The following is a 27283-nucleotide window of genomic DNA, read 5'->3' on the forward strand; positions in this document are numbered from 1 at the left end:
ATCAACAAGAAATATATTAAAAGGAGCATAAAGTTACATTATAACAAGGAAGCCTTAACTGGGAGTGAGAAAAAAAGAGAGGGAGAACAAGATAAAGTACTATATACAATGGAGTATGAGAGGGAGGCAAGGAGCCAACCTCATGATGAATTGTGAGCGTAATTAGCGTTTGTTTATTTACATAAGTGATGGAACAGTTCTAGGTCAGGCTGTTGGGCTAGAGGCGGGGAAGGCACGGCAGAACAGCCATGTCTTTATTTATTTATTTTTATTTATTTAACAGTTTTTTATACCGAGCTTCATAGTAAATAACCATATCGGATCGGTTTACAAATAACAAGAGTAAAACTGGGGTAACAATTCAAGTAAACGAAGGATAAGCAATAGGTAGGAATGAGTCAAAGTTACAATCAACAGGGTAAGAGAACTTGGAAGCTTGCAACAAGCTGGAAAGAAGATAAGGCAGGAAATAAATATAAAGTGATACCATAGAACGTACGGGTTAAAGCTTAATGGTGCTTTAACCTGGAAGAGTCAGAGTCCATTCGTGAGTAAATGCCAGAACGGGTAAGCGTGAAGGACAACTAGTGATTGTCTGGTGGGTCTGCGAAGGCTTGGTGAAAGAGCCAGGTTTTAAGTCTTTTTCTAAAAGTTAAAAGGCAAGGCTCCACTCTGAGATTTGATGGGATGCTATTCCAGATAGATGGGCCAGCTATCGAAAAAGCTCTGTCTTTGGTCATCGAGAGGCGTGAAGCTTTAGTAGGGGGAAATTTCAGGGTGCCTTTGAGGATATCTCTAGTTGGTCTGTTAGAGGAGTGGAGTTTGAATGGGATTTCCAGGTCGAGTTGAAGATGATGATGGATGGTTTTATGAATTACTGTGATTGATTTGAATAGAATTCTGAAATTAACTGGTAACTAGTGTACGTTCCTGAGGATGGGTGAGATGTGTTCGCTGCGGCTGGTACTGGTCAGCAATCTCGCAGCCGCATTTTGTATCATCTGCAGTGGTTTGGTGGTGGATTTGGGGAGGCCTAGGAAAAGGGCACTGCAGTAGTCTATTTTGGCGAACAGAAGCGCTTGGAGGACTGTCCTGAAGTCGTGGAAGAATAAGAGTGGTTTAAGTCGTTTTAGAACCTGTAATCTGAAGAAACAGTCTTTGGAGGTTGTGTTGACCATTTTCTTAAGGTTTAGTCGATTGTCTAGTATTAGACAATCGATTGCAGTGATTGCAGTAGTTTCTTTTTGAAAGTTAGAAGACAGGTTTCCTGCCTGAGGTCCGGAGGCATGGCGTTCCAGATGGAGGGACCTGTGATAGAGAATGTCCTGTCTCTGATATTTGAGTGTTGTACAATTTTGATTGGAGGAACATGTAAGGATCCCTTGTAGGCATCCCTTAAGGGTCTGGCCGTCGAGTGCAATTTGAGAGGGTGTAGAAGATTGAGTGAGGTCTGATGGTGAATATTTTTGTGGATAATTGTCAGTGATTTATGGAGAATCCTGAAGTTTACTGGGAGCCAGTGAAGATCTTTTAGAATGGGAGAGATATGCGCTCTCCGATTAGTATTCGTCAGAATTCTCGCCGCTGCATTTTGGAGCAGCTGGAGGGGTTTTATAGTAGAAGCCGGGAGACCTTGCAAGATGGAATTGCAGTAGTCAATCTTGGAGAACAGAATGGCTTGGAGGACAGATCTGAAATCGTAATGGAAAAGGAGCGGTTTGAGTTTTTTAAGTACTTGTAGCTTGTAGAAGCACTCCTTTGTGGTGTGTTTTATAAATTGCTTTAGGTTCAAGTGACTATCAATTATGACTCCAAGATCTCTAGCGTGGGATATTTGTATGTTAGATTGCAGTTGGTGATGGAAGGGACTGCCTTCTGGGGTAATTAGCAATAGTTCTGTCTTGGAAGTGTTGAGCACCAGGTTGAGGCTTGAAAGGTGATGGTTGATCGTTTGCAGGTGAGAGTTCCATAATTTGAGTGTTGAGTCCAGTGACTTGGATATGGAGATTAAAATTTGAACATCATCTGCGTATATATAGAACTTAAGTTTTAGATTTGAGAGTACGTGGCAGAGAGGGAGTATGTAGATGTTAAACAGGGTGGGCGATAAGGAGGAGCCCTGCGGGACTCCGAATGGGGCTTTAGTGTGAGAGGATTCCTTGTTATTGATTTTAACCTTATAGCCTCTATTGCTAAGGAAGGAGTCAAACCATCTAAGAGCTGATCCTGTAATTCCTATGTCTGATAGCCGGTTTAGAAGGGTATTATGATTTACAGTATCGAAAGCTGCAGAGATGTCAAGAAGGGCTAGGAGGAACGATTGTCCTTTATCAAAGCCAATGTATATTTGATCAAGGAGTGAGATGAGGAGGGTTTCGGTATTGTGTTCTTTACGGAAACCGTATTGTGACGGGTGTAGAATGTTATAGTCTCTTTTCTCGGCGCTGCTTTTTTAGAGAGATGAGCCTCCCCAGTGACCACGTGGGTGGTCAATCCCGAGTCCAACTCCCTTGGCCCCGATGGGCCGACGCCGACCGCGCAGGGAGGGCCGACCCAGGACGAGGGGGGAAGCGTGACTTGTTCGCATCAGAAACCAACAGGAAAGTCAACAAACTTTGCTCCATTCTTCAAAACAAGTTCAGGTCCACTCTGGACACTTTTCTACTCTAGTAGGATGCAGGTCTGCTGTATACTTCTCCTCCACTTCCATTGGTGGTAAGGACAGCGCAGAAGGTACTCGGAGACAAGACTCATCTTATCCTCCTTGCTCCAGCTTGGCCCAGGCAAGTGTGGATTAGATAGCAACAGTCTGTGATCATCTGCGGAGGAGACCCATCCCACAATGGTGGTATAAGGCCCCGATGCAGATATCCAGTGAGGCGCTGTAGGAGAGACAGACTGGCAGATGTTATTACACACTCCCTTGTAGCTGAGTAGATAAGAGTTCCCAATAAGCAGAAGAGAGAGGATAGGAAGCAACAATCTGTGATCCTCGGCAGAGGGGTCCCGTTCCACAATGGTGGTGTAGGGCCCGATGCAGATAGACAATGAGGAATGTAAATGTAAATGAACAGTCTGGGAGAAGTAGTACTCGCTCTTTGTAGCTGATAGGTAGTGTTCCAGCAGGTAGAAGAATTGATAGTAGGCACCAGGATAGACTCACAGGCCCTCGAGCGAGTACCTGGATTCAGGATAGGCACCTGGAAATAAGCAAAGGGCCCCCAAGAAGTGGGTACCCAAGTTAGTAGAACCCCGGAGGGTGCAGATAGCTTCCAGCAGCTTCAGACCGGAATGAATCCAATCCGTTGCTAACTCGGCGAGAGTCAGCAAATGGGCAACCTTTTGTGGTCGAAAGCAGTGACGTCACTTGAGGGGGACGCCCCCGAGGTTCGCGCCAACATTGCTATAAGACATGAGGCGTGCGTGCGCGCGCGCTCTAGGAGGCCTCAGGACAACATGGCGGGATGCCGCGCCAAAGCCGCTCTGGGAACACTGGAGGGTGCAGCAAGGAGATGCTACGGACACCATTCTCCCGAGGCTGGTGGAGAAGGCTGAAATAGAGGTGAGGCATGTCAGGCAAAGCCGTCTGAGACCGGACGCAACAACTGGTCCCTCCGGAATATGGTGCAGCTCTACTAACTCGAGGAGGGTCATCTGGCTGGAATTGAAGCATCCAACCTCTGAGCAGGTTCTTCATGCTGCATTACCTATGAAGCAAGTTTGCTTGCTGTAAATGGCAGCAGGATGCATTAGCCAAGTTTAATACCCACCCGCTTCCCTGGACAGTCAACTATGTAGCTAAAGCTAAACCCTACAGTTGGACTGAGGGGCTTATGAGGCAGCACGCATGCAGGAACTCCCATGCATGCTTAGTAGTAAAATCTTTATTGATCTAGAAAGATGGGTCTGTTCAGTACCGTTGGATGATGTCACATTGTCTACAGAGAACCCTGTTTACTGTAAGCAAACTTAATTAACTGGTGCTGGTAATGTTTACCATTCCCTCCCACTCCTGTAGGTGTCACACATATACATGCACATACTCTCCTTAATGGGCCTTCAAGGGGCCACAAACAAACTCATCTTCCCCCAAACATCACCCCTTCCACCAAGAAAACCCACTTGTCCAGCAAGGGGCCGATGCAAAACAGTGTGCTCAGCCGGGCGCACTTTTAACCTGTGGTTGGAAGCACGTCCTCAGCCCCTTGTGCTATAAGGGGATTGGCGTGTCCAACCCCTGGCGAAACTAATAGCGCTCATCACATGCAAATGCATGATGATGAGGCTATTAGTTATTCACCACAGATTAAAAAAAAAAAAAAAAAAAAAAAGTACACCCGACCCACACATTTTTACGCCTAGAAATTAGTACCAAAAGGTGTAAAAGGTTTAAAAAAATATTTTAAAAAGTGCTGGTGGTCAGGTTACGGAAAACAGACACTCAATTAACAAATGTCCATTTTCCTAACCCGTGGCTGAGCACCATTTAGGAAAATGGCACTAGGGGTGCACATTTGTCACTAATGCCCCCTTGACAGCACGGCCCCTCATTTAAATATTGAATCGTACGCCCAGGAGAGGTACCTGGGCACGCGTTAGGAAAACAGGCACTCAGCATTGAGCGCCCGCTTTCCGCGCTCATTTATTGTATCGGCCCCAGACGTGCCCTCGCTCTCTCCCATTCCCTCCATGGACCCTGCCACCTCCCCACCCTCCTGTCTGTAAAAGGACTTTTCCTGTTTTAGACAGGAGGGAAGCAAGGGGGAGCCCCAGCCAGGACTTCCTTTTAAGGTAATTGGGGAAGGAGGAGGAATCCGTCACTGCGGACCATATTTTCAACAACAAAAAGTTGGGAGAGAGAGAGAAACAAGGAGGCCTAGTGTAGCAAGGACATATTTTTCATTTTCTTGGGTCAGGAGGGAAAGCTCCCAAGGCAGCGGGAGCATTTTTAAGTTTTCATGGGTTGGGAGCGAGGGAAAGGGTCCTGATGCTGCAGGATTATTATTCTAAATGTAAAGAGTCCTAACTACTTTTTTAAAAGGAGGATTTAGCTGGTTAGTAACTGATTTTTAGTACTTATCAGCTTCGTTTAGCCACGCTAAGTCTAGCTTGTCAAATTTTGATCAGATAGATATAGGCAAATAACTGAATATTCACCTAATGATAACCAGCTAAAATTAGCCGGTTAATTTACCTGCTCAGCGGGTCTTTCAGTATCTACCTCCATGTTGCTGAATCTTAATAATACTTTTTGTCTTATTACAGTTCCAAGAAACTATGACCCTACATTACATCCATTTGAAGTGCCACGCGAATACACAAGAGCCTTAAATGCAACAAAGCTGGAACGCATTTTTGCTAAACCATTCCTGGCGTCACTGGATGGTCACAGAGATGGCGTTAACTGCATGGCCAAGCATCCCAAAAGCTTGGCTACATTGCTGTCTGGGGCCTGTGATGGGGAGGTAAGTTGGACAAATAAGACCAGAAGTAGGATGAAACACCAAATATACAATATTAAACAACACACAAAAAATAGGCTGGTGTCAAAAAATGTCATTGCTTATATAAAAAAAAAAAAGGTTTGGACAAATTCTTGGAGGAAAAGTCTATTATTAAAGTGGAGTTTTAAAAATCCACTTCTTATCCCTGGGACAAGCAGCTTGGAATCTCTCTACCCCTTGGGATCTTGCCAGGTACTTTTGACCTGAATTGGTCACTGTTGGAAACAGGATATTGGGCTTGATAGGCCTTTGGTCTGCCCCAGTATGGCACATCTTATGTTCTTAATACTAGTTCTTTTTAAAACATTCCTTAAGAAGGTTCTTATAATTTGTTAGCAAGGCTAGAAAACTTTCTAGCAAATGACCTATAATTTAGCACCAGGTGTGATTTGGCCCTAAAAAGAGACATCAGAGATACAACCCAGGGCTGCCCTTTGTCTCTAAGGAAAGAAGCTAGAGAGAGGAGAAAAGGGAGAGCAAAGAGAGGCAAAAAGTAAAAATAAAGCAAAAGAAGCAAAAAATCAAAACAGAAAATTGACAAAGAGAGAATAAGTAAAACATTTTTATAGCTTATAAAAATATTTCCACCTATACTTGCTGGTTTGTCCTTGGGATCTATTTTCAAAGTAATCCTCAATCCCCAGTTTTATAACAAAAGAAGCACGTTGATTCTGGCTGGTAAATACAGTTAAAGACAGTTAAAAGTAGTCACTTATGATAGAGAGAGGTTGTAGTTGCAGTACTTTTTGATGGTTGAAAATTCCATGTTTGTAAGATAACACTTAGTGATTTCCTTGTATTGGTTTTATAGTTTTAGTTGGGATTATTTAATTTCTTCACATCCTGAATTGTTGTTTTTTTTCCTAGGAAAGCTGTGGGATTATATTTTTAAAAGTAGCAGAAAGCAAACAGGAAAAAAGAAGTAAAAATTGTAACTGATAATTTCAGAACTTGGCTTCATTGTACACAGAAGATAGGGGTGAAAAATGTTTTAAAAAACTTGGGTGCAAGCCCAAATATTTTAGGAGCTTGGGAAATACATTTTTTTTTCTTTGTAAAATAATTTTTGTTTCTTTTCATCTTTTTGTTTGCTCCGATGTTTGTTTGTGCTGCTTTTTTAATCTTGATTTTTAATTTAATTCTTTTTTATACCTTATTTTTTTGTTCAGAGAGAGTATGTGGGAGAAATGTGCTTTTCTGTTAATGTGCAGAGCTGAATTATCCATGACACGTACGTGATGTCAGATGGATCATTGGATATTTTAGGTCATAAAGCTTTTGCTCTACTGAGCATGTGTGGGTGTTCCTGTGCTGGCATTGCCTCATGAGCCCCTCAGTCTTTTCTCATTTGAGAATGGGCACAAATGTGTACCCTGGGTCTCATTTTTCTTTAAGTGATATTTCTTAATATCTTTAATCTTTCTAAATTCTTTTATTACTATGCTGCTTCAGCAGCCCCCCAAAAATCACTTTTCAGTCCTGAAAAAAACTCCTCTTCTCCACAGAGAATATCTAGCATGAAAAAGCCTACTATCAGCAGCTTCATTGACTATATGTAGTAGGCAAATGTCGATGACTGATAGACACAAGATCTGCTACCAGTGCTTAGGATCGAATCATGATCAGTCTAACTGTTAACCACTATAGTCAGATGGCCCTGCATTCTCAGAAGCCCGAAGCTTGCAAAATGGAGGAACTGTGCAAGTTTCAGAAGAACTGCAGTTGTTCCTTCTCCAAGAGTGGATCTTCTTCATACTCCCTAGATGCTAAGTTGAGCAGGAGCTCCTCAACTAAGCCTCCCCCATCATCGAAGCAGGCCTGGGGCCCTTCTAACTCAGAGTTGAGTAAACAGAAAAAGTGCTGTTCTCTGGTGTTGACAAGCTGTTCACATACATCGCAGGACTCAGGGCCTAGTAAAAAGAAGACATGCCATTCCTCGGAGCCACTGACACAACTGGCGCTAAAGAAACACCAAGTCTCAGTGCTGATGACCATTCACTGGCTTAATGTGCTCCTGTGCTGTCAATGCATCGCACTTCGACGCACTTGAGGCATTGAGCCTCAACATAGATGATGCTTCCTCCCTCAACACCTCGAGTCTTAGATCAAGGATCAGCATGTTTACACATCGAGCCTAAGTGCTACTGATGCAACACAGTATGCTGATAGGGGTTTGGTATTTTTATGTTTGCACTGGGTTATTATAAATGTCCTAGTTCCTAGCGTGTAGCAGATGGACTCAGAACCAATGGGTGTAGTGTATTCGTGCTAGCAGTTGGAGACGGATCAGATTTCAATCTGACGTCAGCCCCTAGTACATATACCCCTGCAGGAAGTGCAGATCCTCAGTATTTTCCGTCTCCATAGCAGTTAGGAGCTATCTGCACGCTCTCCGAGTGTTGGAACCAAATTTAAAGAAGAAAATTCTATTGAAGACGAGCCCCGCTCTCCTGCGGTGATACCCTCTGGTCCCTCCCCCAGTCGAGATTCCCGAGGTGATTTCCGTGATCCCTCGGAGGTGAGCCTCAGCTGGCGGCCGAATCGCGGCGGGACCTAGCCCCCGAAGGATCGGGCGCGGCATAGAGGCAGCCTCGGTCCGGTGGCCGAATTGCGGCAAGGACTTACAGCCCCCGAGCGAGAGGAGTTCGGGCGCAGCTGAGAGGCAGCGGGTGCACCCTCAAAAGCGGCGGTGAAGGTAGTTGCCCTCTCCCCCCGCAGCCGGAGACCACCAGGGTCGAGACCGGGAAGCGCCGAAGATAAGGTAAGGTAGAAATCTTTACTTGTGCCGGTCTCCGAGGATTGAGGACGAGCGCAGGCCATCGGCCGAAGCCAGCGCCACCGGGTTGATTCGCCCTAGCAGGGCCAGACCCCGGCATTTCCAAGGGCCTTCCCACGTGGAGACCCTCCGAAGTAGTTGCCATCTTGCCCGCATGGTCGCCGTCACCATCTTGGCCTTATTCGCGCCGTTCACATCGTCGCCCGGCCGAGCGCACAAAATCTACCCGTGCGCACAAACCTACTTCTGCGCGTAAGTTATACGCACAAGAACCCTTGGACGCATAAGCGGTGCGCGCAAGTCCCGGTCGCACGGACTACGCGCACTCGACTACCCGCGCGCACATCCCGGGTTAAGCGCTCAGATACGCGCACAAACCCCGCGCACGCGGCCAGACGCTCCGGAGCGAAACATGTACGTGCAGGCAACCTCGACACCTCCAATAACGGAAGTAAGATCCCTAGGCCTCTGCTCAGCATGCCACCTCAGGGCCGCCCAGAGCCAGGAAGCCGATGCCTTATGCGCCCAATGCGAGGAGGCCCTGGGAGATCCACCACAGGCTCAGTCTCGCCCAGGGCCGGGGACTAGCTCTTCAGGGGGCTCCCTGGAGCTAGCAACCCCCAGCGGGACTCCCTCTCAGCCGGAGGCTCCCAGGGAAGTAGTGCCACTCAACGTGGACCCCTCGTCTATTTCTTGGGTGGAACTCTTCAAGGGGATTCTCGCCTTTGTCTGAATGCAAACGGATTCCCGGGCGGACCAACCACATACGTCGCAGGAGGACCCCTATGCTCCAGGCCCCTCAAGACCTAGGCATAGGCTTTTACCGCCAAGTAGTCCCACCTTCGGGGGTACGGACATCTCAGAAGAAGAAGTCGAACCCCTAGAAGAAGGAGAACTCCCCCCGGGGACAGAACCCCACCGAACCATGAGACGGTTCTTCACAAGGGAGGAGCTCCCGGATCTGGTCTCCCAATGCCTGGCGGAACTGGCGATTCCGGATTCAGAAACCCAGGGGGATCCCAAGGAGAACCCATTTCTGGAAGGCCTTCGACATTTCCCGTCGTCTCCCGTCATTTCCCGCTCTTGCGAGTCACTCAACAGCTAATTGACCTGGAATGGAACACCCCAGAGTCTGCCTTTAAAGGGGGGGCGGGCCTTGGCCAGCTTGTACCCCCTGGATCCAGCAACCAAAGACATGCTCGCTTGCCCTAGAGTGGATGCCATGGTCTGCGCAGTCTCCAAGTGCACCACCATTCCGGTAGAGGGAGGAGCAGCACTCAAGGACACGCATGACTGGCGGCTAGAAGCCATGCTTAAACAGTCATTTGATGTGGCCGCTATGTCTCTTCAGATTGCGGCCTGCTGCACAGTGGTGACATGTGTCTGCTTATCCCAGGCCAGGAACGGCACCCCGGGAGATATCCTGGACCCAGCGCTATCCTTTCTAACGGACGCATCCTCAGACCTCGTACACACAGCGGCCAGAGGAGTATCATCGGCGGTGGCAGCCAGGAGACAGCTCTGGCTCAGAAGCTGGTCGGCCGACCCATCTTCCAAAACACGCCTCACAAGGATGCCCTTCAAAGGAACACTTCTGTTCGGCAGCGATTTAGAAAAGATGGCGGGCAAATGGGGCGAATCCCCAGTACCACGCCTTCCGGAAGACAAGTCAAGGAGAACCCAGCGACAACCTTCCAGGGCCTCCAGGGGCAGAAGCTCGCAGCGCTTCAACCCATACAGGAGCAGCTACCAGGCGCCCCACCCTCCGGGCAGGAACCAGTCCTTTCGGAACAAGCACAACAAGAGGGGAAACAGCTCGGGCTCAGGGCCCGGATGTGCTCCGCAATGAGAATCAGCCGACCCATCCAAGGGAAGCCATAGGGGGCAGACTGGCCCTATTCTACCAAAGATGGGTCGAGAGAACTTCGGACAAATGGGTCCTAGCCATCATCCGGGAAGGGTACTACCTGCACTTCATACGCACCCCCCCCCCCCCCCCCCGGACAAGTTTGTGGAGTCCCCCTGCCACGACCCTACCAAAAAGGCGGCAGTGGAAGTTACACTGGCCAGGCTACTGAACCTCGAGGCCATAACTCCAGTACCTCCTCAGGAGATAAACTCTGGTCATTATTCCATATATTTTCTCGTTCCCAAGAAAGAGGGAACGTTCCGGCCAATCCTGGACCTCAAATCCGTAAACCGATACCTGAAGGTCCCCCGCTTCCGCATGGAAACCCTGAGATCCGTAATAAAGGCAGTACAGCCGGGAGAGTTCCTCACTTCCCTGGACCTGTCAGAGGCGTACCTGCACATCCTAATTCATCAGGAACACCAGCGTTACCTACGTTTCAAGATCCTGGGCCATCACTACCAGTTCCGGGCCCTACCCCTCGGGCTAGCCACAGCACCACGGACGTTCACCAAGGTGATAGTGGTAGTGGCGGCAATACTGCGGAAGGAAGGAGTCCTCGTACATCCTTACTTGGACGACTGGCTGATCAGGGCAAAGTCACCAGAGGAAAGCATCCAATCAACCAACAGAGTCAAGTCTCTACTGGAGAGCCTCGGATGGGTGGTCAACACGAACAAGAGTTCCCTGCAGCCCTCACAATTGTTGGAGTACCTGGGGGTCCACTTCGACATCAAGGAAGACAAAGTCAGCCTGACTCCCACAAGGAGATCAAAACTGTGGAACCGGTTGCAATCTTTGATGAGCGACCCTCGCCCCACGGCATGGGATTACCTGCAGTCCCTAGGGCTGATGGCATCCACACTGGAAGTGGTCCCCTGGGCGAGGGCCCACATGAGGCCTCTAAAACACTCACTGCTGTCCCGTTGGAACCCACGGTCGCACAACTACACCGTACGCTTAGCCCTCCCGGGCACAGTTTGGACCAAACTACACTGGTGGCTGCAGCCCAGCCACATGAACAGAGGCTCAAGACTATCATCCCCAACCTGGACTCTGCTAACTACAGATGCCAGCCTATGGGGATGGGGAGCACACTGCAAGGAATTAACTGCCCAAGGGCAGTGGAACACAGAAGAGGCAGGATGGAACATCAATCGCCTAGAAGCACGGGCAGTCAGACTCACCTGCCTGCGGTTCGCCCAAAGACTCCGAGGCAAAGCGGTCAGGGTGATGTCCGACAACTTCACAACGGTTGCCTACATCAAAAGACAAGGGGGAACCAGAAGCCATCAGGTGTCAATGGAGATAAGCCCACTGATGGCATGGGCGGAAGCAAATCTACAGGAGATCTCTGCCGCCCACATCGCCGGGAAGGACAACATCTCGGCGGACTTCCTCAGCAGAGAAAGTCTAGACCCAGGAGAATGGAAGCTGTCTCCCGCAGTCTTCCGGATGATAGTAAACCGGTCGGGAACACCGGAAATGGACCTTCTGGCGAACAGAACCAACGCCCAAGTACCCAGATATTTCAGCCGCAAGCGGGATCTACAATCCCAAGGGATCGATGCCCTGGTGCAGACCTGGCCACGGGGGACCCTACTATACGCCTTCCCGCCGTGGCCCCTCTTGGGCGCAATCATTCATAAGATACAGCTACACAAGGGACTAGTTCTTCTGGTGGCCCCGGATTGGCCAAGAAGACCGTGGTACGCAGACATGAGAAGACTGCTGGCAGGGAACCCTCTACCCCTGCCCCCTCTCAGGGACCTGCTACAACAGGGTCCGATCTTCCACGAGGACCCAGCTCATTTCTCTCTTACGGTCTGGCCATTGAGAGGGCTCGCCTGAAGAAGAGCGGATACTCGGGGGCGGTAATAGACACCCTCCTCCGAGCATGCAAATTCTCCACATCGTTAACATACATAAGGATCTGGAGAATATTTGAAGCCTGGTGCGAAGATCACGCCATCAAGACAGGTTCATTTAAAGTTCCCGTGATGCTGGAGTTCCTACAGAGCGGACTCCAAAAAGGACTGTCCCTCAACTCCATCAAGGTACAGGTGGCAGCACTGGCATGCTTCGGCACCAGGGGCGAGAGAGATAGCCTAGCCTCTCACCCGGATGTGTCACGTTTCCTGAAAGGAGTCAAACACATTCGTCCACCCCTGAAGTGGCCGGTACCTCTGTGGAATCTCAACCTCGTCTTGGACTTCCTATCGGGAACCACCTTCAGACCTCTTCGAGGGCTATCACTCCATCAGCTGACCCTGAAGATTGTCTTCCTACTGGCAGTTTGTTCAGCGTGACGCATATCTGAACTACAAGCGCTGTCTTGCCGTGAACTCTTTCTTAGGTTCACTCCGGTATCCATCCAGCTGCGCACGGTACCGTCATTCCTTCCCAAAGTGGTCTCCCACTTCCATCTGAACCAGACGATCTCGCTCCCGTCGGCGGAAGCCCTGAAGAATTCGGAAGAAGCCCGTAGTCTGCGTCACCTCAACGTTGGCAGAATCCTTTCCAGATACCTGGAAATGTCAGAACCCATACGGAAGATGGACCACCTTTTCGTCCTCCACAGCGGGAAAAGACTAGGGGAAGCAGCCTCGCGGGCAACCATAGCCCGATGGATCAAGGAAGTCATCAAGGCGGCCTACGTAGAAGCAGGGAAACCTCCGCCTCTACATATCAAGGCCCATTCGACCAGAGCCCAGGCAGCATCCTGGGCAGAAACAAGAATGATGTCACCCGCCGAGATTTGCAGGGTGGCGACATGGTCCTCCATCCATACCTTCTCCAGATTCTACCGTCTGGATGTTCAGGCCCGGGAGGACACGGCATTTGCAAGGGCAATACTGAGTGGGTCACAGGCAGCCTCCCACCCGGTTCGAAAGTAGCTTTTATACATCCCATTGGTTCTGAGTCCATCTGCTACACGCTAGGAAATGGAGAAATTACTTACCTGATAATTTCGTTTTCCTTAGTGTAGACAGATGGACTCAGCAGCCCGCCCTTGGCTGCCGTCACGCATGGTATTGCAAATGATTCAAGGGTAAGCCTCCTTTTCGTTTACCTAGGTCTCCACCCGGCTGGGTGTCGACGCTTTCCGGTTGAGCTCCCTGGCGGTCTCCAGCTATACTCAATCGACCAGTTTATATTAATCCAGTTAATCAAGTTATAATGTTTATATAGTTACGATGTTATACAAGTTAATAAATTTAACCAATTGGTCAGTCAAACATATATCCACAATGCTTTGCAAGGAAGAATACTGAGGATCTGCACTTCCTGCAGGGGTATATGTACTAGGGGCTGATGTCAGATTGAAATCTGATCCGTCTCCAACTGCTAGCACGAGTACACTATACCCATTGGTTCTGAGTCCATCTGTCTACACTAAGGAAAACAAAATTATCAGGTAAGTAATTTCTCCATTGTAACCCATTGTGGGTGTGTTTGTAGGATGGGTAAAATAAAATAAATACAATTAAATTATTTAATAATGAATATTTTTACAAAAAGCAAGTGAATAGTGAGTATAAAGACCAAAGGAAACTTGAGAGAAAGCTAGAAGGTAAGGAGTGCCTTTAGTTTGGGGTTAAAAAGTCACTCAGTATTGCACTGAGATGAGCTCCTCCATTAACGTCGTACGATGGCGCTTCTCAACCTGTGTGCCATAGCAATATTCCTGCTGTGCTGCGATAGCAGCTGCACCAGCAGTGCTCTCCTTCCTGGAGCAATCCCCTGTTCACCCCCCAGCACAATCCTCCACTTCCCTGGAAGTAAAAAAACTGACGTGGGGTGGGGGGGGGGGCACACTCCATCCCATTCTCTCCAGACAGGCAACGTGAGTGAAGACTAGCTGTTCTAATCTCACGAGAGCCATTGGGGCAGAGTCAGGATGGAGGCAGTCCAGAGAAGGGCGACCAAAAAGGTGGATGGTCTTCAGTGAATGCCTTATGAGGAGAGATTGAAGAATCTAAATATGTATACCTTGGAGGAAAGGAGGAGCAGGGGGGATATGATACAGACCTTCAGATACTTGAAAGGTTTTAATGATCCAAAGTCAACGACAAACCTTTTCCGTTGCAAAAAAATCAGCAGAACCAGGGGTCATGATTTAAAACTCCAGGGAGGAAGACTCAGAGCCAATGTCAGGAAGTATTTCTTCACTGAGAGGGTGGTGGATGCCTGGAATGCCCTTCCGGAGGAAGTGGTGAAGACCAAAACTGTGAAGGATTTCAAAGGGGCATGGGATAAACACTGTGGATCCATAAAGTCTAGAGGATGTGTATGAAGAGTGGGTGGCTCGCGGGAATGACGGCTACTACCTGGAGATTAATATCCTTATTCAATAAACATACACACTGTTAATGCGATTCCAACATTGCTCTATGCTTCAACGACAAGAGGAAATGTGGAAAATAGGATTTGCATTCACAAAAAAGAAGGGAGTAGCTTGCTTGTTACGGCAGTTACTACCCCAAACCAAATAATGCCTGATACTTCACTTTCACTGCATATCCAGCATAGCTCACTGCTTCAACGGCAGGGGGGAATGAAGAAAAGATGATTTATATTCAGACAACAACCAACAAGGACTGAATTACATAGTCTGGATAAGCAAATAAGCATGGGTGTAGCTTGCTTGTTACGGCGGTTGCTACCCCGAATCAATTAAGCATGATACTTCACTTGGAATACATATCCAGCGCAACTCACTGCTTCAACGGCAGGGGGGAATGAAGTAAAATGGAATTATACTCAGACAACCAACAAGGACTGAATTGCACAGGCTGGGTAAACAAATAAGCATGGGAGTAGTTTGCTTATTGCGGCAGTTACTACCCCTAACCAACTCTAATCCAACCCCTAATCCAACTCTAGTTTTTCAATACACCACAGATCAACAATGCCCCCTTTAATTGGAAACTTTTCCCTAGCCTGCCACCTGCAACACATCCCATTTTATCCATTTACTTTCTCTCATCAGGCCACACACCGCAAGACCACGCTCAGCAAAGAAGGCTTATCCCAATACACACCCTCACACGCACTCAAGCCATCAGTCTATCACTCATTTCCATTATCCTATTTAACGCACAATCACTCCAAAAGAAAACCCATCTCTTACACGATATTCTTACAGACTCTAAACCAGAAATATGTGCTGTCACAGAAACATGGTTCAAACAACATGACACTCCCCTCATCAACCAGCTACCTTTAGAAATCTACGATGTTTTCTCTATCCCTCGGAAAAAGAAAAGAGGTGGCGGCATACTCTTGGCTGTAAAAAAGGAATTTCAACTACTATCCCAGAAATGTGATATTCCAAACCAGTACGAAATTGGCTTTTTCAAATCGAAGTCACTCCAACTGTGTCTCATTTATACACCCCCAGGTCTCCTGGAGAAAGATTCATCCCCTCTTATCGAATTTATTGCAAACTCACTATCCCCTGACATACCCACAATTCTCCTAGGAGACTTCAACTTACACGTGGATACCTCCCCGCAATCCCCAGCATGTGAAGCATTCCTCTCCTCCCTTGAAGCCATGGGCTTCCAACAAATAGTGAACTCTCCCACACACAAAGCTGGCCACACACTTGATCTTATCTTTGTCAATTCCCCCATCAACATAAGCAATCCCCCTTCATGCACTACAGTACCCTGGTCTGACCACTACCTTATTCAGACTAAACTCTCACTCCCGCAAATCTCCCCCACCACGCCCCATCAGCCCATTTCATTTAACTTCCGCAAACCATGCGCTATAGATACCATCTCACAAGCATGCGCTGATATAGACAGTCACATTGACGTCTCATCCCCAGACAATGCCATCTCTACCTGGCTCAACCTCACCCTCAGCATTGCTGACAAACACTGCCCCCTCACAATAAAAACTATCAACCCAAACCATAGAAACAGAAAACCCTGGTATACGCCTGAACTTAGGAATCTTAAAACCCAACTCAGAACAGCTGAGAGGTCATGGCGCAAATACCAATCCCCCGCAACTAAAACATTATACTACCAACAAATGCATGAATATAGAAATTCCATCCTTCAGATTAAACGTAATTACTATGCTAAAAAAATGCATGGTATGCAATATAACCCTAAGGCCCTATTCACCATGGTTGCGGACCTCACTTCTCCTACCCTCAAACAACTACCTGCTAATCCCTCTAAAAATCGTTGCAATGAATTAGCCCAATTTTTCAAAAACAAGGTCTCTTCCATCACTGCACAATTTTCACAGAATAACAGCAATATCTGTCTGCCCACCATCAACTCTCCAGTCTCCCTCTCATCTTTTGACTCTTCATCCTCTCTTGAAGTACAAAACATCCTTAAAAAATTAAAACCATCATCTCATCCCTCCGAAACCATCCCCACAAAACTCCTGCTAGCTATCCCCGAGGTGATTGCCAAACCCCTCTCAAATATCCTTAACTGTTCCCTAGAGCATGGCACAGTCCCTAAAGTTCTTAAACAAGCAGTAGTAAAACCCCTACTCAAAAAAACCCAATCTTGACCCAGACACCTTATCCAATTACAGACCTGTCTCTAACCTACCCCTCCTAGCTAAAGTTATTGAAAAAGTTGTCAACTCCCGTCTCTCCGATCACCTGGAACAAAACAACATTCTCCCATCTACACAACACGGTTTCAGAAAGCACTTAAGTACTGAAACCCTGCTGCTCTCCCTACACGATACCCTCATTAAAGGAACCGACTCAGGTACCTCTTATCTTATTGCCATGCTTGACATCTCGGCGGCATTCGACACAGTCAATCACGATGTCCTCCTCAACATACTCAGGAGTATCGGGATCACTGGCAATGCCCTATCCTGGATACGATCATATCTCCAGGATCGCCTTTTCACTGTATTAGTAGATAACAATGAATCTGACCCCATTAATCTTCCCCAAGGTGTTCCCCAAGGTTCCTCCCTCTCCTCTACCCTATTTAATATTTACATGCTTCCCCTCACTACCCTCCTCACTAACCTCCACATCAAGCATTTCATTTATGCCGACGATGTGCAACTCATCTTCCCATTCTCTGACTCTCTCCATACTGCTCTGCTTAACTGGGAAGCCTGTCTTTCCTCTATCAACAAATTACTAAATGACATGCAACTAGCTCTAAATCCCAGCAAGACTGAACTCTTAATCATATCTAATAGGCCACCGCTCCCAGACATCCCACCTGCATACTCATCCACATCTTTCCCATCACACGTTCGCAACCTTGGTGTCCTTATTGATAACCATCTTACTTTCAAACCCTTCATCAAATCTATCATCAAGGAATGCTATTTCAAGCTCCAAACCATAAAAAAACTCAGACCACTGCTACACTTTTCTGATTTCCGCACTGTACTCCAGTCTATCATTTTATCTAAGGTAGACTATTGTAATGCACTCTTTCTAGGCATTCCCGCCACCTATACCAAACCCTTACAACTACTACAAAACGCTGCCGCTAGGATACTATCAAATTCAAAAAAAAGAGATCACATCACCCCCACACTTATCGAACTTCATTGGCTCCCTATACACTCCCGAATTCTCTATAAAGCCCTTTCCATCATCCACAAAAGTCTGTTGAACTCTAACCTCAATTGGATTAACCCCCCACTCCTCCCCCGTACCTCGAATAGACCCACACGTACAGCCCTCCAAGGAACCCTACGTGCCCAACCCATCAATTCTTTCAAATTATCATCTACCATAAGCAGAGCTTTCTCTCTCGCTGGCCCCTCCATATGGAACTCCCTGCCTCCCGATATACGCCTGGAAACATACACACCCACTTTCAAGAAAAAACTGAAAACATGGCTCTTCCAGCAAGCTTACCACACATCACCTGCCATTACATAAACCCCCACTGTTTAACTAAAAATTGAGTAACTAAGAATTTGCTACATGACTAGGAATCTATTTCTCGGAATATGTCTCATGCCCATCGATTTTGTACTTTGACTCGGCTACTTATGTAATTAGCTTTTGTAAATAGTTGTGATTTTACTGATTTTGCTGTATCTATTTATTGATATCACGGACGCTCGCGGCATAGTCAGCTCTATACCCTATCCCACTTTTAACCACCTTATTCTCAGTTACATGTAAGGGCCCTGCCCAAAAGTTAACCTGTTTTTTCAATGTTATATGTAAGGGTTCTGCCCATTTGTTCCTTTTTAACTGTAAACCGATGCGATGTGTAAACGGTCATCGGTATAAAAGAAACTTTAAATAAATAAATAAATAAATAAAATAACCAATTAAGCTAGATACTTTACTTAGATGCAGCTCCAGCACTACTCTCTACAGCAGTGGAGGGGGTGGAAGTGAAATAGAACTAAAAAGTTACTAAGGGCCAAGAGTAACAGATAAGTATGAGAAAAAAATAAGTGTGAAAGCTTGCTGGGCAGACTGGATGGACCGTTTGGTCTTCTTCTGCCTTCATTTCTATGTTTTTATGTTTCTATGAGTCCTGGGTGCTAATACAAAGCAAAGCCCTTCACAAGGTTAGCATAGCCAGTTGGACCGTGAGTTTTAAAAATGCTCTCGTGGTGACAGTCAACAGCAATGTACTATGCCAGCTTCGCTCACTTTGCTGGTTGGCAGGAATGGGACAGGGGTCCGTCTGCTTGTGCTCGAACCTCCAATCCCCCTCCTCACTCCACAGCCCAGCTTTTCCTTTACAGGGGGGCATCTGCCCTAAGTTGTTACTGTTGTGGGCTAGATGAAGCTACTGCTGCAGGCCCTGGCCTGAGAGGAGATACCATCAGTGCTGCTGGGATCGGGGCAGGGGTGAGATGCTTCTTCTGGTCCAGACTGCTTGGAGAGAAGTCAGCTGGGTGTTAGGTGGTGAGAGAGTACTGGAGGCAAGATATGGAGCCCTGGGCGTGGAGGCTGAGAGAGGGTAGAAAGGATAAATTGGAGGGCAGAGGGTGGTGACTGAGGAGAGAAATGGAGACTGGGAAGCCAAGTTTATTTTTTATTTTTTTGGGGGGGGGAAGAGTGAATGGAGAAATCAGATCACTAGGAAGAGGAGAAAGAAGGGGGTTCTAGGACTGGGAGAGAAGATGTGTTGGAGGAAGGAGAAATAGAGGCAGTGGGAAAAAGGGAAGAAGAAATATTAGGAGGAAGGAAAAGAGAGAAATGCACCAGAGGGTGAGAGAGGGCAAGTGAAAAAGGATCATGTGGGGGGGGGGGGGAAAGCAAGTGAAAGTATTGTGCCGGCATGAGAGAGGATCACACAGTTGGGGAGAGGTGTGTGAGAGAAGATTATACAGTGAGAGGGTGTGTGAAAGAGAATTCAGCAGGATGGAGGGAGTGCACAAGAAAGGAATTTAGGGAAGTGATAGAGAGAGGATTGTGCCAAATATTTCGGTACATCTTGAAGACTGAGCAAACTTGAAAGTGGGCCATGAATTAAACAAGGTTGAGAAGCACTGAATTGGTGCTGTTGTTCCTTGCCCCAGTATATTTACATAGCTCCTGAAATGATGCCAGTCCAGGGACATAACTTAGCAGAAACTCTGGCGTGAGAACGGAGGTGAGCGTGAGGGGAAGGGCAAGCTTATCTTCATTTTCAGAAATTTGCAAATACTTGGGCCAGCACAATAGAGATACTGGGTATCTATGATAGTTTATATTTCCCAGTACAGAGTGTGAAGGCACCGGACGCGCTAATTGAGCCCTGGGAAAAAGCAGCCCAAATAAAAATAAAAAACAAGGAAAGAATTGAAAGCCATTCTTAGGCATAGATTTTCTAGCACTTTTTAACTGTGACCATAGTGAAAATTATCTGACCCTTATAGGATCAAAACAGTATAAGTGCCAGGCCCACGCCCCACCTTCCTCCACCAATTTTGGACCTAATTGGTTGTTGTTATGGATGTTATTCCTCTGGACGGATGGAAATATTGAATCACTGCTCTAGAAGTTTCAGTCCTGGTTGAAAAAGAAATACTGGGAATCGGAGGATCCCCTGGAGTGGGGCTGTGGGAAGTGGGAGTTTTGGAGCCCCCACCTCAGCATCAGCTGAGGTGGGAATAAGAGAGTGTAAGAGGAGACCGCAATTAGAGAGGAGGAGCTAGAGACACAGCCCTATATGAGAGAGGAGACTGAAAAGCAGGGCAGTGAGACAAAACTGCTCCTGAGATTTAGGGCAGTGTTTCTTCACCTTTTGTATTTCCGGGCCGGCTAGCTACCTTCCTTAGATTATGTGGACTGCTTGCAATGCTGATGGGGGGGGGAGGGGGGTCTCCCAGAAAAGTGGGGTGAGAGAGGGGGAAGGATAATACTCCCTCCCCCACCCAGTCTTTAAACTCGTGGGTCAGATCTGCAGCTGGTTTTGGTCATTCTAAGAAGGTAGCAAGCCAGATAAAACTTTTTTCCAAAAATAAGATTTTTAATAAAAAAAACAAAAAACAAAAAAAAAACCCTCAGCCTTTTCTGTGTGTGTCTCTCTCTCCCTTCCCCTCCTCCAGCCAGCCAGCAGTATTATCCTCAGATAAGAAAAAGAATCCCTCCCTCTCCCTGCCAGCCAGCTACCCAGTTGATCATTAAAAAAAAAAAACTTTCTTCTTTTTCCCTCCCCATTCCAGGCTGCTACCAGTTGGTCCTTAAAAAAAAAAATCCCCCTTTCTTTCCCTTCCCACCCCCTCCCCAGTCAGCCCCCCAGGTCCTCATTTAAAAAAGAAACCCCTCCCTTTCTTTCCCTCTCTCCCAGCCAGTCAGCAACACTACTGTAATTAATACCCCTGCTCTGTGGGGCTGGTGGCAGCTGAATGTTAATGAACTGGCAAGAGACTGAATCAGCAGCTGTTCTGCTCTCAGGCCCTGTGGTAGCCTCACCTCCTTCCCTCCAGTTTCTGTATGGGAGGTGGGACCTAAGAGCGGAGCAGACACTGACTAAGTCTCACGCCGGCTCATTGATATTCAGCTGCAGCTACTTCTTTCCCAGAGAGGGTCTCCAACTGGTTCCAACTAGAAAAAAAGGCCCACCGGGCAGGGGGAGACTTAGGAAAAGTTTCTACATTGTATGCAACTGCAGTGCAGGTCGTGCTCCCTCCTCATCCTCTTGCAAGCACTGTTTCTCCATGGACCGACAAAAATGTTGCCGGGTATTGGTGGTTGAGAAACATTGCTTTAAAGGATCTGGACTAGTTGTGAACCTGCCTCCTGAAATTAAGTAGCTGAGTGCCTTGTGAACTTGCCTGATAGTTGAAGATCCTGCTTGATGCTTGACTTCACTGCAAATGAAAAGTGACAAGAATACCTGTCAGCTGGATGCCTATCTGAGAGCCCTGTGGACTATGCCACAACATAGTCTACAGGGGTCTCGGCTTGGCATCCGGCTGACAGCCACAGCATAGTCCACAAAAGGCTTGGGTGTAACCTGCATGGAGTGGCAGTTACTGCAATCCTGATCAACTTGCTGGGCAGACTAGATGGACCATTTTGGTCTTTTATCTGCCATCATTCACTATGTTCACCCCCCTCCCTCTACTCTAAATTACCTCTTCCCCCTCACCCCCCATAAAGTGAATTTATCAGGACTACATATTGTATATAAAAAACTTATATATAAAAAATTTGTTCCCAATCACGTGTATATATACCTCCTTTAATTGTGGATACCCTCCTATATATCAGAATCTCCCCCTCCCCACCCCTATATATCAGAATCTCCCCCTCCCCACCCCCCCCACCTCCGTTTAGATAACCTCTTTCATGTATCACACTTTTATAATTTTACTTATATAATCTAATCTGTTATTTGTATGCTCTGAATGTTCCTTATTTAATTATCTAATTACGCAAAAATTGTAAAGCCTGTTGCTCAGTTCTGTTATATGTAAACCGACGAGATGTTCCCAACGTTCGTCGGTATATAAAAGTTACTAAATAAATAAATAAATGTTAACATCTTGCATGCGTGCCTAGGGCAGCAGACACCTCTTTCAGTCTTGGTAGTCATTTGGCCACCTACAGATAAAAACTTATGGCTAAATCAATTTGTGGTTCAATTGTTCTTCGGCCTCTAGATTTCTGCCACTTGGGAAACTTCACACTGACGCGTTATTTTGAACTATTTGGAATTTGCTTATGATAAGACATATTGTGTAACCCCATACTTAAGGAATATTCCCAATTTGACTTTTAGATTGATTTGCACAGCTATTAACATAGGTAATTTAATCAAACGTTGAAGCTGATATCACAAAAAAAGTGAAATACAGACTGCAGATTACATTTTTCATTGTATAAGGATTCGGTTGGTTGTGTTTCCATAGGTTAAGATTTGGAATCTCACTAAACGGGAATGCACACGCACCTTACAAGCACACGAAGGCTTCGTGCGAGGGCTATGTGTTCGTTTCTGTGGAACTTCCTTCTTTACAGTAAGTATTACTTTGTTAACTTTTGTAAGGAACTAGTCTGCTTCTTTTTATGTTATATTGATAGATGTTAGAAATTAGTCTTCAGTGTTGTGTCCTAAAGTCATTCAAGTAATAGATCCTACTCTCTGTGGCTGCAATTGTGAGATAATGGCTCACGCCGAGAGCTTGCCTGGGACATTCTCTTTGACCTTATCAGGCTAAACCGTCTTCCATTTTGCTTTAGGCTCAAAAGGATAGAAGATCAAATCCTTTCTTGAAGTGCCACAGTTTAGTTAGCTTGCTGGCTTGGCCATGCACTGTTTCCATTCACCCATCTTCCACTGACCTCAAGTTCTTTGTTACTCCTCCAGCTCCATGTTCTTCCCCTTCCATCTGGGTTCTCCTTACTCTCAATTTCCTGATCCTGTATACTCGCCACCACCTTCTTGCTTGGTACTCTGTATTTTCCCTCCTTTTAGTTTTCACAGCAACATGTTTCTCATCTCCTGCTCGCTTAAAATGTTTTAATTATTTTGTTAACCGCTTTGATGATGTTAAATGTAATTGTGGTGTATCAAGTAATTAAATAATACAAATTGCCCTTGCATCTTGGAGGACTACTTCGCTTCAGCCAGTCTCATTATCAGAGGTGAAAATCTATTTATAAAACTTGGATGCCAGCAAATATTTTAAGGAGCCAGAGCAAAAATGTAGTTTTCCTTGCAACTGTTTGCCTTTATCTTCCTTTTTTTATTTTCTTTCTTTTTAGACTTTTTAAAATTGTATTTTTATACATTTGCATTTACATATATAAAGAGAAAATGATTGCGCTGGAAATAATAAATTGAACCCCAAAATTCAGAAGAAAAAATAATCTATATTGTAGTCCCTGAAGTCCACAATAATACAAGAAAGTTAAGGGAGGCAAGAGTACCACAATAACCAACCTATTAGTCCAAAATGAAAAATAAATACAACTCGGGAAGCTTCCAGAACAGCTGTATTATTCTTAATAAATGTAGAGTTGATCTGAGTCTCTTAAAAGGTCTTCTTGCCTTCTACACCCAAGCTAGAGAACTCCGATCCTCACAAAAGGCCTTTCTTTACTCTCAGCCCCTGACTTCTGCCAATTGAACTGCTCAAGACTAAGAGCTTTCAACTGCTATGCTCCCAAGATCTGGAATGAGATTCCTTTACCCATCTGCCAGGAACCAAACTACCTTGCTTTCCAGAAATAAAGCCAAAGCAGGCCTATTCAACCAGGCCGTTCCCCGGCCAGCTCATTAGGAATATTCGTTTTTCACCACACTTGGTCCTTATGCCATACAATGGCACTCAGTGTTAACTCCATTTAACCATCTTATTCCTGGTTGTCTTAATTTCTGTAATCCACTTTGAGCCCAAACCTGGCAAAAAGTTGAATATTAAATATTCATAAATAAATAAATAGTTCTTTGATCCTTAATTCTATACTTGGATGAATATCAGCACAAAATATGCCCCTGGAACGATTGACCTTTTCAGCATCTTTCTTGTGGTTCCTGAGAGATGTCTGTGTACAATCTAATTTTAGTGCCCCAAAAATTAGCCTCTAATTACTGGAAAGAGAGTATTTACTATTAAGTGGGCTCAGAGATGAAGACAAGTAAAGAGGATTTCTGGAAATGTAACATTTAAAGAATGATTAGAAGTAGCCAAAGCTGAGTGATCTGCTAAAGAAATGCCAGAGGCCTCAGGTTTCACTTTGTATAAAATAAGCTGAAGAGAACAGTAGTAGAGCTTGAACAGGGACCTTTAGGCATTCTGTCACATCTAAGATTCCATAACCTCAAGGGATTTTCCATATTCCCTATTGTCCTTAATCCAGGCTTGATTTATTGAGGAAATACCATCAACCTATTGCCATCTAGTTTTTTGTTTGAATTTTGAATCTGACACCGAGCTTCCACTTTAGCTTCTTTTTGAAAATCTTATATGTGTGAAGATTTCAAAACTTAACAAACAAATTAACCTTGCGAAAAATAAATACAGGCTGTCTGTCAATACAACGTTATTCAAAGCAAATAAACATAAAAAGAAATTAATAATATTATCATGACACGACAACCCTTATTAGACCTCAAATGTAGAGGGGAAGGAGACGACAAATATAGAGGATAATGCTCCAGACAAAAATCAAGCAAAATGAGGCCTAGCAGAACTCTAGGGATCAGTTAGACTCTCTCATCAACTCATTCTGGGACTGCTTGAGGGCTAGAGCTAGTAATCTTTTTTTTTTGCATCGAGAAAAAAACCCTAAGCTCATCAGGAACAAAGAAAACATAATTAACTTCACTTTATTTTGCTAAACATTTGCAAGGATATCTTAGGAAGAAATTAGTTCCAAGAGCTTATCTCTCCTGATGCATAACAAGAAAATGCTTTCTTCATTCTTGTGTTGCTCTAGCCAGATCTGGAAAAATCCAGATTATTGGCCCCAGAAACAAAGCTGGTGTATTACAAAAGCAAAGGGCACAGTATCATATTTAAGTCCTGTTCAAAAACAAATGAGACCAGCAGAGTTGCCCTGTTATGTGCTTTTTACAATGATCTCTCCAACATTGCTGTTAAGTCCATCTAAAATGCTCTAATACCTGATTTTCTCCTTGTCTCTCACCAAGCAGGGAATTTATCATTTTATTTTACTTAACTTTTTCACTTTTTGCCTTTCTGTGAAACCACTTCATGTGCCTCCCCCTCCAACCCCTGTGGTCTCCCTCCAGCTTTCCCTGTTGGTTGCTCTCCTCTCTTTTCCTTCACCAGGGCCACCACAGTTGAGATATCTTTCTGCTGGGGTCGTCCACAGCAAAAAGAGTTCTTTTGGCTGGGACCAGACAAGCAGAAAAGGGGCCTCTACATCTGGTCAAGCACAGTGGTGGTGTTTTTCCCAACTTGAGCCAGACTGCAGCAAATGCAGGCCCTCCCCAGCCCAGATCAGTGGCAGGTGCTAGGTGTGAAAAAAAAACTATAGACGGGAAGCTGAAGCAGCAGCATGAATGAACCTGCCAGAGATCTGAGGCCTATGACCTAGCCTTGACTTCCAGGGTGGGGTTCAGCAAACTGGATGAAGGAACTTGGTGAGCTGGGACTGGCCTGTGTTTAGTGTGTTTGACATCTCTTCTCTAGCCATTCTTCTGCGTTCCCGCCAAACTCTTTTTTTTTTTTTGTGATCACAAGGAATAGCCTTCAGCTGCAGTGGTTTCTCCTGGGTGTAAACTTGCTGCAGCAGCTCTCTTCTGGGCAAGCCAATGGCATGTGCCAGGCACTAAGTTTTAAGATATCTGGACGACCTGAAACCTGGGAATTTTCCACCCCAGCTCATTATGATTGAATAGTACTGAGAAGCTATGAAAATCACTGCCACACCAGATCTCCACATTATGATTTGTTGAGGCCGGGTCAGTAACTGTCTGGTGGCCCATGCTATGACAGGACATACAAATCCAGCTGAATGCAACATTCTAAAATTAGAGGCAAATGGATGAGCTTGAAACTTGGCTTATGTTGCCTGTGTCCTGAATGATCTGTGCCGACTTGTTTGTAATATTCTTCTAGGTTGGGGATGATAAAACAGTGAAGCACTGGGGCATTGAAGGTCCTGCAAATGGAGAAGAAGAAGAGCCTTTGCATACCATACTTGGAAAGGTATAATGACCACACAGAGAATCTGTCTGTTACTGCTGTGTACCTACCAGGGGACTACAATTCCTTCACTAGCTCCATGAGACAGAAAAACTTCCTTTTAGTGTTCAGTGTTGTACAACTGTACACCTTTTCCAGGAGAAGAGAGATTTTTAACATCACTTACCGTATTTTTCGGACTATAAGGCGCACCGGATTATAAGGCGCACCGGATTATAAGGCGCACTTCCGATTTCTGGGAAAATCTTAGGTTTTTATGTGTGCCTTATAGTCCGAAAAATATGGTAAGTTATTTTTCCATGCACGAAATTGTAATTTTACATGTTCCTTCTGGGTCTTCTGCATCACATTCTTAGTACAAACTATCTCCCAATTTGGAGAAAACATTTTTTTAATTACATTTTTGTATTCAGGGAAGGATGTATTGCATTGTTACTAATGCACAAGCCCTTGTCCTAGAGGAAAATGCTGAGTTAAAATATAAGAATGTGAGCAAGCTTAGTAGTGTTGGATTTCCCTGGGATATGAAGCTGATTCAGTTTACAGTTTATTACAATGTATGAATCGCCAGATGCACAAAGGTTCTTGGCGATTTACTTTGGATTCACTTGTTTAAGGGAAAGAGACTTTTCCTGCAGTCTTTTTTGAGTAACTTTTTTTTTTCTTCATTATTGGTAGGATTTTAGGTGATGTATATTCAGTTATTAAGAAAACTGAGGTAATGCAGAGATTTGATTCAGTTTCTCAGTTGGTTTCTCCAGTAGTATTGCTAAAACGGAGTTGCTACTTCTGTCTTCCTGTACAGTAGTTCTCAACCTTTATTTTACTATGGCACACATGACAGAGGATGCTCCGTAGCATGACACACCTCACTCACTTATTTACTTACTCTTTCTCTCAAAGACAGACACACTGTCTCTCTCACACACACTGTCACATGTACTCGCTCTCTCACTTACACATACAAACACACTCTCTTCTATGATAGGTTATAGATTA

General features: G+C 45.6%; 1 protein-coding gene across 1 annotated transcript in view; it reads left to right on the forward strand.

Annotated features, from left to right (window-relative positions):
• DCAF13 (DDB1 and CUL4 associated factor 13) overlaps window positions 1–27283 on the forward strand; it is a 207943-nt gene that overhangs the window by 11497 nt on the left and 169163 nt on the right. Inside the window, exons 2-4 of the mRNA XM_029591856.1 lie at window positions 5266–5465; window positions 22517–22624; window positions 26198–26287. Coding sequence (XP_029447716.1) covers window positions 5266–5465; window positions 22517–22624; window positions 26198–26287 — 398 coding nt within the window. The remainder of the gene's footprint in view (window positions 1–5265; window positions 5466–22516; window positions 22625–26197; window positions 26288–27283) is intronic.

Source organism: Rhinatrema bivittatum, chromosome 2 (assembly GCF_901001135.1).
Source record: "Rhinatrema bivittatum chromosome 2, aRhiBiv1.1, whole genome shotgun sequence".
NCBI classification, from domain to species: Eukaryota; Metazoa; Chordata; class Amphibia; order Gymnophiona; family Rhinatrematidae; genus Rhinatrema; species Rhinatrema bivittatum.